Source organism: Bufo bufo, chromosome 2 (assembly GCF_905171765.1).
Source record: "Bufo bufo chromosome 2, aBufBuf1.1, whole genome shotgun sequence".
NCBI classification, from domain to species: Eukaryota; Metazoa; Chordata; class Amphibia; order Anura; family Bufonidae; genus Bufo; species Bufo bufo.
This window is the reverse complement of record NC_053390.1, coordinates 306407906-306422179: the sequence shown is the minus strand read 5'-3', so window position 1 is coordinate 306422179 and position 14274 is coordinate 306407906. Positions and strand designations below refer to the sequence as shown.

The following is a 14274-nucleotide window of genomic DNA, read 5'->3' as shown; positions in this document are numbered from 1 at the left end:
AGACGTCATAAAAATAAAAAACTATGATGAAATTGAAATTTTGCCCACCTTACTTCCCAAAAAAGGTAATAAAAGTGATCAAAAAAGTCGCATGTACGCCAAAATAGTGCCAATCAAACCGTCATCTCATCCCGCAAAAATCATACCCTGCCCAAGATAATCGCCCAAAAACTGAAAAAACTAGGGCTCTTAGACTATGGAAACACTAAAACATGTTTTTTTTTGTTTCAAAAATGAAATCATTGTGTAAAACTTACATAAATAAATAAAAGTATACATATTCGATATTGCCGCGTCCGTATCGACTGGCTCTATAAAAATATCACATGACCTAACCCCTCAGGTGACCACCGTAAAAAAATTAAAATAAAAACAGTGTAAAAAAAGCTATTTTTTGTCATCTCATGTCACAAAAAGTGTAATAGCAAGCGATCAAAAAGTCATATGCACCCCAAAATAGTGCCAAACAGTCATCTCATCCCGCAAAAAATGAGACCCTACTTAAGATAATCACCCAAAAACCGAAAAAACTATGGCTCTAAGACTATGGAGACACTAAAACATTTTTTTTGTTTTAAAAATGTAATCATTGTGTAAAACTTACATAAATAAAAAAAATTGTATACATATTAGGTATCGCCGCGTCCGTGACAACCTGCTCTATAAAATTACCACATGATCTAACCTGTCAGATGAATGTTGTAAATAACAAAAAAAAAAAAAAACGGTGCCAAAAAAGCTATTTCTTGTTGTCTTGCCTCACAAAAAGTGTAATATAGCGCAACCAAAAATCATATGTTCCCTAAACTAGTACCAACAAAACTGCCACCCTATCCCGTAGTTTCTAAAATGGGGTCACTTTTTTGGAGTTTCTACTCTAGGGGTGCATCAGGGGGGCTTCAAATGGGACATGGTGTCAAAAAAAACAGTCCAGCAAAATCTGCCTTCCAAAAACCGTATGGCATTCCTTTCCTTCTGCGCCCTGCCGTGTGCCCGTACAGCAGTTTACGACCACATATGGGGTGTTTCTGTAAACTACAGAATCAGGGCCATAAATAATGAGTTTTGTTTGGCTGTTAACCCTTGCTTTGTAACTGGAAAAAAAATATTAAAATGGAAAATCTGCCAAAAAAGTGAAATTTTGAAATTGTATCTCTATTTTCCATTAAATCTTGTGCAACACCTAAAGGGTCAACAAAGTTTGTAAAATCAGTTTTGAATACCTTGAGGGGTGTAGTTTCTTAGATGGAGTCACTTTTATGGAGTTTCTACTCTAGGGGTGCATCAGGGGGGCTTCAAATGGGACATGGTGTCAAAAAACCAGTCCAGCAAAATCAGCCCTCCAAAAACCAAACGGCGCACCTTTCACTCTACGCCCCGCTGTGTGACCGTACAGCAGTTTACGGCCACATATGGGGTATTTCTGTAAACTACAGAATCAGGGCCATAAATAATGAGTTTTGTTTGGCTGTTAACCCTTGCTTTGTAACTGGAAAAAAAATATTAAAATGGAAAATCTGCCAAAAAAGTGAAATTTTGAAATTGTATCTCTATTTTCCATTAAATCTTGTGCAACACCTAAAGGATTAACAAAGTTTGTAAAATCAGTTTTGAATACCTTGAGGGGTGTTGTTTCTTAGGTGGGGTCAATTTTATGGAGTTTCTACTCTAGGGGTGCATCAGGGGGGCTTCAAATGGGACATGGTGTAAATAAACCAGTCCATAAAAATCAGCCCTCCAAAAACCAAACGGCGCACCTTTCACTCTACGCCCCGCTGTGTGGCCGTACAGAAGTTTACGGCCACATATTGGGTGTTTCTGTAAACGGCAGAGTCAGGGCAATAAAGATACAGTCTTGTTTGGCTGTTAACCCTTGCTTTGCTAGTGGAAAAAATGGGTTAAAATGAAAAATTAGACAAAAAAATGAAATTCTCAAATTTCATCCCCATTTGCCAATAACTGTTGTGCAACACCTAAAGGGTTAACAACGTATGTAAAATCAGTTTTGAATACCTTGAGGGGTGTAGTTTCTTAGATGGGGTCATTTTGGGTGGTTTCTATTATGTAAGCCTCGCAAAGTGACTTTAGACCTGAACTGGTCCCTAAAAATTTAGTTTTTGTAAATTTCTGAAAAATTTCAAGATTTGCTTCTAAACTTCTAGCCTTATAACATCCCCAAAAAATAAAATATCATTCCCAAAATAATTCAAACATGAAGTAGACATATGGGGAATGTAAAGTCATCACAATTTTTGGGGGTATAACTATGTATTGCAGAGTTATTTTGTAAACTGGGATTCATAAAACATAACATTTACTAGATCATTTAAAATATGGTGGTTACCACTGGGTGAGAGACAACAATTTGATATACCTCCACTATTATCAAATCACACGAAGTGAAAAAAAGGGTGGGTCTTACCACGTCCTGTGGGATCCACAACCAATGGAGGAAGGTCCAGGCAGTTGGTAATACCTGGAACCAACGTGACCGAGGTGCTTGTGTTTAAGTGGTTATTTTGGCTCACCCAAATAACCACTGTTTGAGGTGAGACACAAGCTGACATGGGACACTTCCCATGATATGGCATGGATAAGAACTACCCACTATCCAGAGTGAAGGTACGAGGCTAAAACGTCCTTGATCTTACACTTCCCCTGAATACTGTTGTGAAGTCCCCTGATGTTGTCTGAAAAGCAAGACTGAAACATCGCGTGTAGGGCTCTGTAATTAGGGTTACGTAGAACACTAGACCCATACCGAGGGAAAGGTTCGGTGTGGGGTCACCCCTGTCGGGGCGGGTGCTCCATTGTGCTAGGCAGGTAATAAGAACAGCCCCTAGCCCTAACCTAGGCAGGAAAGCCATAGTAGGACTTACTAGGAGGTTTACAAGTGCCACCTTAAACACAAGCACCTCGGTCACGTTGGTTCCAGGTATTACCAACCGCCTGGACCTTCCTCCATTGGTTGTGGATCCCACAGGACGTGGTAAGACCCACCCTTTTTTTCACTTCGTGTGATTTGATAATAGTGGAGGTATATCAAATTGTTGTCTCTCACCCAGTGGTAACCACCATATTTTAAATGATCTAGTAAATGTTATGTTTTATGAATCCCAGTTTACAAAATAACTCTGCTTTATTTGGGTGTGATTACATATACGGCCACACATCTATCACAGTGTGGCGGTATAATTAATATTATTTATATTACTATGTATTACAGAAGTAGAGAAACTGAAACTTTGAAATTTGCTAATTTTTCCAAATTTTTTATAAATTAGGTATTTTTTTGTGCAAAAAAAATAATTTTTTTGACTTAATTTTACCAGTGTCATGAAGTACAATATGTGCCGAAAAAACTTTCTCAGAATGGCCTGGATAAGTCAAAGCGTTTTAAAGTTATCAGCACTCAAAGTGACACTGGTCAGATTAGCAAAAAATGGCCTGGTCCTAAGGTGAAATAAGGCTGTGTCCTTAAGGGGTTAAAGGATAACTGTCACATTTAGACCCTAATTTCAATTTCCATATATGCAGTTACTAATAACATGATAATCCAGAATCAGTTACTATTAGACTGACTTACCCCATATTTAATAAGATTCAGCCCTTAGCAACCAGTCTGCATAAAACTGCAATTTCACTATTCAGTTAAAATGGCCGCCACTGCCCTCACCCTGAGGCTAATCCCGCCTGCCCTCACTAGCTAGTAACAATAGCCCCCCAAAAGTGTCAGTAACCAGAGCCCTCCCCCTAAAGGGTTAATCTCCTGCAGCACAAAGGGGTCCTCTTACCACATGTTGCTTTCATTTATACACTGAGCAGATGGCAGATCTCCCTTCCCTGGTCTGCGCTGCTTCCACTCTGCATTCTCCAGCTCTGCTGAGTGAGGGAGCGTCTGCCAAGCGCAGGGACAGGGAGAAGTGCACACAGCCCAGGCACTGTTATCAGCTGCTGGGGAGGACCTGGCGTTAATCATTTACTTACAGTCCCTGGCTGTCAGTAATGTGAGCCTGCACGCTGCGTGCTCCGTCCTTTAACAGATAGACGGACCATGCCTAGCAACCCTATTTTAAGCACAGGTAAAAATAGGCAGTACAGGGAACAAAAATGTGGAATTAAGGGGTAATTGAATACACAGTGAAAAGTTGAAATAGGGCCACCAAGGTGATATTAATCACCACAATCCAATACTCCCCCAAAAAAATATACGACAGTTATCCTTTAAGGTGAAAATGAGCCCGGTCCTTAAGGGGTTAAATTTGATTACATTTTTTTAAAATTAATTTAAGGGATTTTATTTAATTTTATTATTTTAAACTATTAGTGGAATTCCGCATACTAATCTGGATTGTCAATTGTCCGTAAACTCACGGACAGTCCATAAAACGTGTTTATTCTACATTCATGTGGCAAGTAATATATACAATATAAATGACATAGTAATTTACACTCATTGAAACAAAAAATATAAAATGAATAAAACAGACCCAGATAGATTGCTGCAAAGCTCAGCATGCTGTTATGTTTTAGGGCTCATTCAGATAACTGCAATTTTGTGGAACGGGTGCGGACCCATTCATTTCAAAGGGGCCACAAAAGATGCAGACAGCACCCTGTAGTTCCGTTCCGCGGCCCCGCAAAAATTATAGAGCATGTCCTATTCTTGTCCGCTATCACTGACAAGAATAGGCATTTCTATAATGGGCTGCCCGTTCCGCAAATTGCGGAACGCACATAGGTGACATCCATGTTTTGCGGATCCGCAATTTGCAGACCACAAAACACTGCGCGGTTGTCTGAATGCGCCCTTAGGCATATATTTGAATGATTACAGTTATGGTCTGATTAGACACAGGGTCTTGCCACAAGCCGGCATAAAAATGCTCCCTCCACTGCCTTGTAAAAGGGGTCTTGGATGCTACTTTTGGGTAGCGTACCTCTTGGTGAGAGAACTTTGACTGTTAGACATGCCTCTACAACGCACCTGAAGATATTTTACCCTGCTGATAGACTTTTAGAGGGGTGCATCACTGGACTGAAAGAAGCAGGATGGCCATTTTAACGAACTGACCGCCATCTAGGTCCTTCTGATCTAGTTGTTAAAAGGTGCTGGGTGTAGTCATGTGAGGGCCTGCAAACGTGGCAAACAAGCCCACAAGTAGAAAGGATTGTTGGATCTGCTGAGAAGCACAAGCACCTCCCACAGTTTTGTTGTCCACCATCCAGACACAGGTGGCACCTTCATTACACACCCCTTTCTGCCTGGATCATTTCCAGGCACTTAGCACAAGGGAATTTGGCGTCATGGTGTCCATTACGTGTTCTGCCATTGACAGTCAACCGTTGCCACCTCTGTAGCAGTCTAACAACTCCTTCTTGGTGCGTTATTTAGCACTTATAGCTGTTCATACTGTAGGAAGGTACAAGGGGTTATCATTGATGGTAGGTACTGTATGTGTTACCGAGGTTCCTGGCCTCGGTGAAGTAAGAGCCGGTATTTTCATGTGGCAGCAGCAGCTAATGCTGATTGACACTTTTGCTATTTAGTATGGCTGTAAATAGCTGATCTGGGATGGCTCTTATTGGGAGTAGTAAAAGTGCTGGGTGGGTGACTGCTCCCCACGTTCCAGGCCGGGTTTTCGACAGCACCTGAGCTCAGCAGCAGGGGACACCCTGTGTGTTGTGATCTGAGCCCTGTGCTGGGCTGAAAAGCGGAGACCCGTGTGTTGGGAGAGCAAGCCACCTAAAGCCTGCATTTAGACTGCTGGAGGCAGAACCGCCTACAAGGTGACGTTTTTGTTATGCATGAACTTTCTACTCGGTGTGAACAAACACCAACCCTGCAAAGTGTTTTTTGTTTGGCCTTATGTGTGAATAAACACGGACATTTGAATTACGAACTTGTACTTTGCCTCTGTACTGCACCCGCTTATTCCCAACTACCAGAGCGAATCCCCACAATACTTGTTTACTTTTGTTAAAAAAAATTTGGGGAAAACTTGGCTTCAATTCCTTACTAAAATACTGAGTATAGTATGGGAAGGAGCGTGACTGCATAATCAGACTACACACCGCAGTCTGTAATGAGAGTTACATTGGTCTACACAGGACTCCCACAGATTGGATCTTGATGGCCTAGCCTCAGGACTGGTCATCAGTATTAAATTAATATGGAACTGTAGTGTAACGACAAGGAGTAGTAAAGGCAGAGGTGACATCAGGATCTGTTTATGTGTCCACGATCCATTAGCCGTGTAGCGTTCAATCATTTATCTGCCGCACAGCTTTTTCTACAAACGCATCAGGCATAAGACAGGAGCCATCTGCACTCTTCGTGCACACACACGAGGAAACAGAGGTGGATTTTGACATTGCATTTAGGAAAGAAGAACTTTTGTCCACTTAGTACCTGTGAAAGATCAGGGATTCCCATCCAAACACCTTTCCTTAGAACAGGAAAGAGGACGACGTCAAACAATTCTTTTCCTGGACATTCACATCTCCTTTGATATTCCTCTCACCAAGCTGATCGTGACAATTTGTAATGGTCCCCAGAACTGGATTTGACCACATTGTGCTTTTTCATATGGATGGTGAACAATCTTACCCAAAAACTAATATTCTCAAGCCACAGGAAATAAAACTGCAAACTGATTTGTAAAGAACGCGTTTAATAAGGTGGTATGCAGCAGCCAATATTTTAAGAATGTCGCTCCAACACCTAATAAACCATAAAAAAGAAAGAAACTTTACATGTTTTATGGAACCTAAGTGGTCTTACTTCTCCATCACATAGATAACCATCATGTTAAAGGGAACCTGTCACGTTAAAGATGGTGTCTGAGCTGCAGGAGGAGCTGGGCAGAGTGATATATAGTTTTATGGGAAAAGATTCAGTATAACTTGTAATTTAGATATTTATATTCCTGCTCCTTCTGGTCTTTAAAGTCCAGGAGGCGGTCCTATCAGTGATTGACAGCTATCCCTTTATGACCGTATATACAGGGATAGCTGTCAATCACTGATAGGACCGCCTCCTGGACTTCAAAGACCAGAAGGAGCAGGAATATAAATGTCTAAATTACAAGTTATACTGAATCTTTTCCCATAAAACTATATATCACTCTGCTCAGCGCTTCTAGCTGTATAACATGTAGCCTGCAGATTATTTCACATTTTCATGGTGACAGGTTCCCTTTAAGGAACTTCTGACAAAAGGGAGGGTAGTAGAGTATTACTAGCATCTCCACTTCCTCAACTAAACATCTTAAGAGTCAGTCATCCCCTTGTACTTTTCATGGAGCTCAGCCACATCGTCTTGTGATACCCGCAGCCATCCATCTTCTTTCACGTGGTAGAGATTCACCACTCCACCTGAGTAAGCATCACGATATGTCGCCTGGTAAATGGCGCGCCGTGCCAGTTCTTGGGCTTCCTCTGCTTCTAGCTCATAGTTGTATCCTCTATCCAACACTCCATAAGCATACATAGAGCCTGACCCCACTGAGAAGACTGAACCTGACACGCGGTTTCCTTCGCTGTCCACATAATAAAGACCTGCGGAGAGGAGAGCGGTTTAAACATAAGTAAAATCATCTCTACAAAACTAACACTTTACTTCACAAAGAAAAAGGCAACACAAGCCACCCCATACACCTTGTGGTATCTAATCTATTAGAAGCGTTATTCCCAGGATCACAACTGATCACCTATCCACAAGGTCTGATTGCAAGGGGTCCCACTGACGATGAGAAAGAGCTTCCAGAGTCCTTTTTTTGAATAGGGTGATGGTCATGCAAGTGGGCTGCCATTTTATTCAGTCTCTATGGGATCAACGGAGCTAAGTGAGTACAGCGTTTGGCTATCTTCACCAGTCCTATCCGCTTTGAATGGAGCAGCAATGCACAAGTGCGACGATTCTGGCTGGGGACACGTGTGTTTAGTGGGACCCTCAGCGATCAGAAAATATTGCCTATCAAGTCAACAACTTTAAAGAAGAATTGACTCATCCATACATCTCTAAGGAATGAAAATCATCAGGGAATGTCAGAGCAAACAAGACATATGCCTTCAGAAAATGACGATCTCTGTGTACATTAGGCTACTTTCACACTGGCGTTTTCGCTTTCCGTTTGTGACATCCGTTCGGGGCTCTCACAAGCGGTCCAAAACGGATCAGTTTTTCCCTAATGCATTCTGAATGGATAAGGATCCGCTCAGAATGCATCAGTTTGCCTCCGATCAGTCTCCATTCCGCTCTGGAGGCGGACACCAAAACACTGCTTGCAGCGTTTTGGTGTTCGTCTGACGAAACTGAGCCAAACTGATCCGTCCTGACACACAATGTAAGTCAATAGGGACGGATCCGTTTTCACTGACACAATCTGGCACGATAGAAAATGGATCCGTCCTCCATTGACTTTTAATGGTGTTCAAGACGGATCCATCTTGGCTATGTTTAAGATAATACAAACTGATCCGTTCTGAACGGATGCATGCGGTTCTATTATCTGAACGGATTCGCACCAAACGTGAGTGTGAAAGTAGCCTTACCCACACTGTCCCCACAAGGGTATTATACAAGTGCAGGCCATCCACGTACCTGGTCCTCTCTTGTCCCATCCACAGATCATGGTTCCCATAGACAGCCCCATGCCCTTGTATTGGTATACCATATTAGCTAGGAGCTTGGAAGCTGCAGCGACAGATATACGTTCCTTGTTCCTAAGTTCATAAATGCGACACTGACGGGCAAGGAGCCTCTCCCAGAAACTACAGTCAGCAGCACCACCTGCCATGGTGCCCAACAGGTAGGGGTTGATCTCAATGATTTTCTTCACGGTCTGTGAGGCGATGTAAGCGCCAGCTGTAGCTCTGGAGTCAACAGCGACAATTACTCCATGACGGAACTGAGAAGAGAAAGGGACAATGTTAGTTATACAGCATCTTGTATAAGTCTATGTACGTTAGATCAGAGGGAAATATATGGGCGATTGTCATACAAAGTGGTACCACAAGAAAATATAGACTGTGTAGAAAATGGCATTACATGTATTGATCCTGAGTTACAGGCTGCATCCAGAGCTGCATGCACAATTCTGCTGTTTCTCAAGCTTGTTCACCCCCACCAATCAGCTGCCAGAACTAGCCCCTGGAACAAACTCCACAGATTGGATATTGATGACCTATCCCCAGGATAGGTCATCAACATAAGGATCAGGGGAAAACCCTTAAAAGGGGTATTCTGGTTAGAACAATGTATCCCCTATCCACAGGACCCCCAAAGATCACTGTACCCCTGAAATGGACAGAGGCTAGTTGGATATGCACCCATTCATTTCTTCTACATAATGCAATTCTATTCTGAACTGTGGGGACTCTGTAAAGGATCTCTACACCCATATGAAGGGGCGAGGCAAAAGTCAGATTGGTGCAATGAAAAAGTGTTGTACTTGCCTGAAATGTACTATAGCCGTGCGCAAAATAAACTTTAGGGGCCACAAAATCTATCCAAAGGGTTAGGCGGCAATCACAGATTTGGCAATGTGCATTCCGCAATTTGCGGACCGCACATCGCCGGCACTATAATAGAAAATGCCTAATCTTGTCCGCAATTGCGGACAAGAATAGGACATGTTCTATTTTTTGGCAGAAACAGAAGCACGGATGTGGAGGTGTGGATCCGCAAATGCAGATAGCACATTCCGGCCCCATTGAAAATGAATGGATCTGTACCCGTTCCACAAAATTGCGGAACAGATGCGGACCCATTTTGCGGACGCGTGAATGGAACCTAATTGGGAGGCAACAGCCCCTGTCCAGTTCAACTGTAATAGGAGATTTCAGTATATACAAGGAGTGAAAGAGACAGAGCGTGGAAAATTATAAGCACCAGGTCTGGTAACATGCCCCCCTCCCCCCCCCCGACAACTAGGTCTGGTAACATGCCCCCCTCCCCCCCCCCGACAACTAGGTCCGGTAACATGCCCCCCCGACAACTAGGTCCGGTAACATGCCCCCCCGACAACTAGGTCCGGTAACATGCCCCCCCGACAACTAGGTCCGGTAACATGCCCCCCCGACAACTAGGTCCGGTAACATGCCCCCCCGACAACTAGGTCCGGTAACATGCCCCCCCGACAACTAGGTCCGGTAACATGCCCCCCCGACAACTAGGTCCGGTAACATGCCCCCCCGACAACTAGGTCCGGTAACATGCCCCCCCGACAACTAGGTCCGGTAACATGCCCCCCCGACAACTAGGTCCGGTAACATGCCCCCCCGACAACTAGGTCCGGTAACATGCCCCCCCGACAACTAGGTCCGGTAACATGCCCCCCCGACAACTAGGTCCGGTAACATGCCCCCCCGACAACTAGGTCCGGTAACATGCCCCCCTCCCCCCACAACTAGGTCTGGTAACATGCCCCCCCGACAACTAGGTCTCTTGGAAGAAATGATGACTACTGCTTAGGCTGTAGGTGCTCTGGGAAGGGCACCCATCATACACACATCTCCATACTGCCAGTTACTGTGTACCTTGAAGGCCAGAGTGGTTGTTCCGTGCAGAAACTCAATCCCGGGTTCAGCTGTTCCCTGCCCGAGTCCAGGGACGACCTGGAAGCTGAGCCCCTCGGTCTGCAGGCCGCAGCTGGCGGGGACATCCCGGGCCCGGTTCCACAAAGAGCCCTCAGAACTCACAACACTAGCAAGCGCCATGTTCCCAGTCTAGGAATTAGACCGGCGCGCAGAACTCTATCGGCTACAGCGTCCCTGACGTCTGACGTCATAATGACAGTGCGATTCTGCGGCCATGTTTGAAAAGGGCATGACTAGCATGGATAAGCACCGTCGGAGCCATGTTAGATAAGGGCGTTAAGAAGTTTCGTAAACAGACATGAACAGTTGATTAAGATTACGTGAGCCTCTGATTTGGAGAATAAAGGAAAACGTTTGGGTTTAAACAGGAATGCGTGCAATTTTATGAACGCTATAAGAATTGTTAGCATAGTTCATAACAACCAATCAGACTGCGTCTTTTATGTACACACCTGCCCTGGAGAAATTAGAGCTGTGATCAGATTGGTTGCTATGCGCAGCAGTGAGCCTTCTACCTGTACTCCATACATCCTCCTGTGCAGTATGGAGATGTTCCCCTGCTGTCCCTTCACACATGATTGATGAGTGGTAGTTCTTTTAGGCTCGTTAAAAATAAAAAAAAGCATGAAAGTCCTGTTTTTTTGTGACATTTTTGGTCAATGTTTTTCACATGTGTTTTTCCCCCCTATAGAAGCCTCTATGGAAAAAAAAATGCCATACCCAGAGTATTATACAGTATATAAAAAAAAAAAACATGGCTGTCTTTAACCACTTAAAGGGCTTCTGTCACCCCACTAAACTGTTTTGTTTTTTTGTGTACTCATAATCCCTATACTGCGATTTATGCATACATAATGTAATTAATCATTTTGGTTCAGTAGATTCTGGTAAAAACGTACTTTTATAATATGTAAATTACCTTGCTACCAGCAAGTAGGGCGGCTACTTGCTGGTAGCAGCCGCATCCTCCTATCATAAAGACGCCCCCTCCGCATGTTGATTGACAGGGCCAGCGAACGGGATCTTTCTCTGCAGGCCCTGCCTGCATTCAAAATCTGGCGCCTGCGCCGTACCTGTCTTCAGTCGGCGCAGGCGCACTGAGGGGAGGACGCTCGCTCGGCCGCTCCATCCTCAATGCGCCTGCGCCGATGACGTCACATCTACACCCGGCGCAGGCGCATTGAGGATGGAGCGGCCGAGCGAGCGTCCTCTTCTCAGTGCGCCTGCGCCGACCGAAGACAGGTACGGCGCAGGCGCCAGATTTTGAATGCAAACAGGGCCAGCCAGAGAAAGATCCCGTTCGCTGGCCCTGTCAATCAACATGCGGATGGGGCGTCTTTAGGATAGGAGGATGCGGCTGCTACCAGCAAGTAGCCGCCCTACTTGCTGGTAGACAGGTAATTTACATATTATAAAAGTCAGTTTTTAGCAGAATCTACTGAACTTAAAATGATTAATCACATTATGTATGGATAAATAGCAGTAATAGGATTATAAGTACACAAACAAAAAAAAAAACTGTTTAGTGGGGTGACAGAAGCCCTTTAAGGACCACAGGTTTATACCCCCCTAGTGACCAGGCCCTTTTTTACAAATCGGCACTTCACAACTTTAACGGTTTTTTGTTCGGTCATGCAACTTGGCACCCAAATGAATTTTACCTCCTTTTCTTCTCACAAATACAGCTTTCTTTTGGTGGTATTTGATTGCTGCTGACATTTTTAGTTTTTCTGATATTAATCAAAATAGACCGCAATTTTCTCAAAAAAAGTGTATTTTTAACTTTTTCTGGTAAAATTGTTCAAATATAATTACATTTCTATACAAGTTTGTGTCAGAATTTATTGTGCTACATGTCTTTGATAAAAAAAAATCCAATAAGTGTATATTTATTGGTTTGCACAAAAGTTATAGCGTTTACAAACTATGGTACAAAAATGTGAATTTCCGCATTTTGAAGCAGCTCTGACTTTCTGAGCACCTGTCATGTTTCTTGAGGTGCTAGAATGCCAGGATAGTATAAATACCCCCCAAATGACCCCATTTTAGAAAGAAGACACCCCAAAGTATTCGCGGAGGGGCATGGTGAGTTCATGTATGATTAAAAAAATTTTTTTTTAAATTATAAAGTTTCAATTTCTGCTAACTTCTGGCAAAAAAAAAAAAATCTCCCACGGAGTCACTATGCCCCTCAGTGAATACCTTGGGGTGTCTACTTTCCGAAATGGGGTCATTTGTGGGGTGTGTTTACTGTTCTGGCATTTTGGGCGGGGCTAAATTGTGAGCAACCCTGTAAAGCCTAAAGGTACTCGTTGGACTTTCGGCCCCTTTACGCACCTAGGCTGCAAAAAATTGTCACACATGTGGTATCGCCGTACTCAGAAGTAGGGCAATGTGTTTTGGGGTGTATTTTTACATATAGCCATACTGGGTGAGAGAAATATCTCTGTAAATTGACAACTTTGTATTAAAAAAATGTAAAAAGTTTTCATTTACAGAGATATTTCTCACACACAGTATGGGTATATGTAAAAATACACCCCAAAACACATTTCCCTACTTCTTATGAGTACGGGACGCGATACCACATGTGTGACACTTTTTTGCAGCCTAGGTGCACAAAGGGGCCCAAATTCCAATGAGTACCTTTAGGATTTCACAGGGCATTTTTACGCATTTGGATTCCAAACTACTTTTCACGCTTTAGGGCCTCTAAAATGCCAGGGCAGTATAAATACCCCACAAGTGACCCCATTTTGGAAAGAAGACACCCCAAGGTATTCCGTGAGGGGCATGGCGAGTTCATAGAAGTTTTTTTTTTTTTTGCACAAGTTAGCGGAAAATGATTTTTATTTTTAGTTTTTTCTTACAAAGTCTCATATTCCACTAACTTGTGACAAAAAATAAAATCTTACATGAACTCACGGAATACCTTGGGGTGTCTTCAGCGATTTTACAGTGTTTTTGCAGTGATCAGAAAAAATATATATTCTGTCACTGCGGTGGGGCGGACTGAACGCAAGTGTGCGCACAAGATCAGGCGAACACTGCGTTTTTTGTAGAGCCTAAGGTCAGGGCCGTAGATAATTTGTTTTCCGGGGGGGGTTCAGCTTTCTCGAATTATAAGAGTCATCATCCACATCCACAGATATCTCCCCCCCCCCATAACAGTGTCCCTGACAGTGTCCCTATTGTAAGACGGACCCGCCGTTCCTTATGTAAGTGACTAAGTGAGATACTTGTGCAAAGTATATGTACTACTACTATCTAATAATCTATCACTAACTTACTGGGACTGGGACTGTCAGGACTCCAAATAGGCTCCAGGCTGGCTTCCGCTCTTCAAACACTAAAACTAGGCGGCCGGCGGCAGCGTAACGTGACGTCACTCACTACGTCACGCCGCAGGCGCATGCTCCTCCCACTTTATTAATGAAGGCGGAGCAGGCGCGTGACATCGGAGTGAGTGACGTTACGTGGCCGGCCGCCGGGAGACGGAGTCACGGAGGTGGAGCACAGGAGCAGTGGGGGTGGACTGAATACACTGTCTACAGTATGTGTCTTTGTGTCATAGTTGCAGCGTACTCAAGTTAGGTGTATAAATGTTCCTGGGTGTTTTAGTGCAATAGACACTAACCTGAGACGGCTGACTCTCTGCAAGGGCAGGTGATG

The 14274-nt window shown here is 43.7% G+C and overlaps 1 protein-coding gene across 1 annotated transcript; it reads right to left on the bottom strand.

Moving 5' to 3' along the window:
• Positions 1–6960: 6960 nt before the first annotated feature.
• Positions 6961–10775, bottom strand: PSMB5 (proteasome 20S subunit beta 5). Its single transcript, XM_040416870.1, has 3 exons — positions 10543–10775; positions 8606–8912; positions 6961–7560 (listed from the first exon to the last, which is right to left on the bottom strand). The coding sequence occupies exons 1-3, from the start codon at positions 10720–10722 to the stop codon at positions 7271–7273; spliced, it is 777 nt and encodes a 258-aa protein (XP_040272804.1). The 5' UTR covers positions 10723–10775; the 3' UTR covers positions 6961–7270.
• Positions 10776–14274: the final 3499 nt, after the last annotated feature.

Excerpts from the sequence above, each read along its gene's own strand:
- PSMB5 (XM_040416870.1), bottom strand. The coding sequence starts at position 10,722 with ATGGCGCTTGCTAGTGTTGTGAGTTCTGAGGGCTCTTTGTGGAACCGG. Across the intron at positions 8,913-10,542 it reads CAACCACTCTGGCCTTCAAG|TTCCGTCATGGAGTAATTGT; the intron begins GTACACAGTAAC and ends TTCTCTTCTCAG. Across the intron at positions 7,561-8,605 it reads ATGGGACAAGAGAGGACCAG|GTCTTTATTATGTGGACAGC; the intron begins GTACGTGGATGG and ends TCCTCTCCGCAG.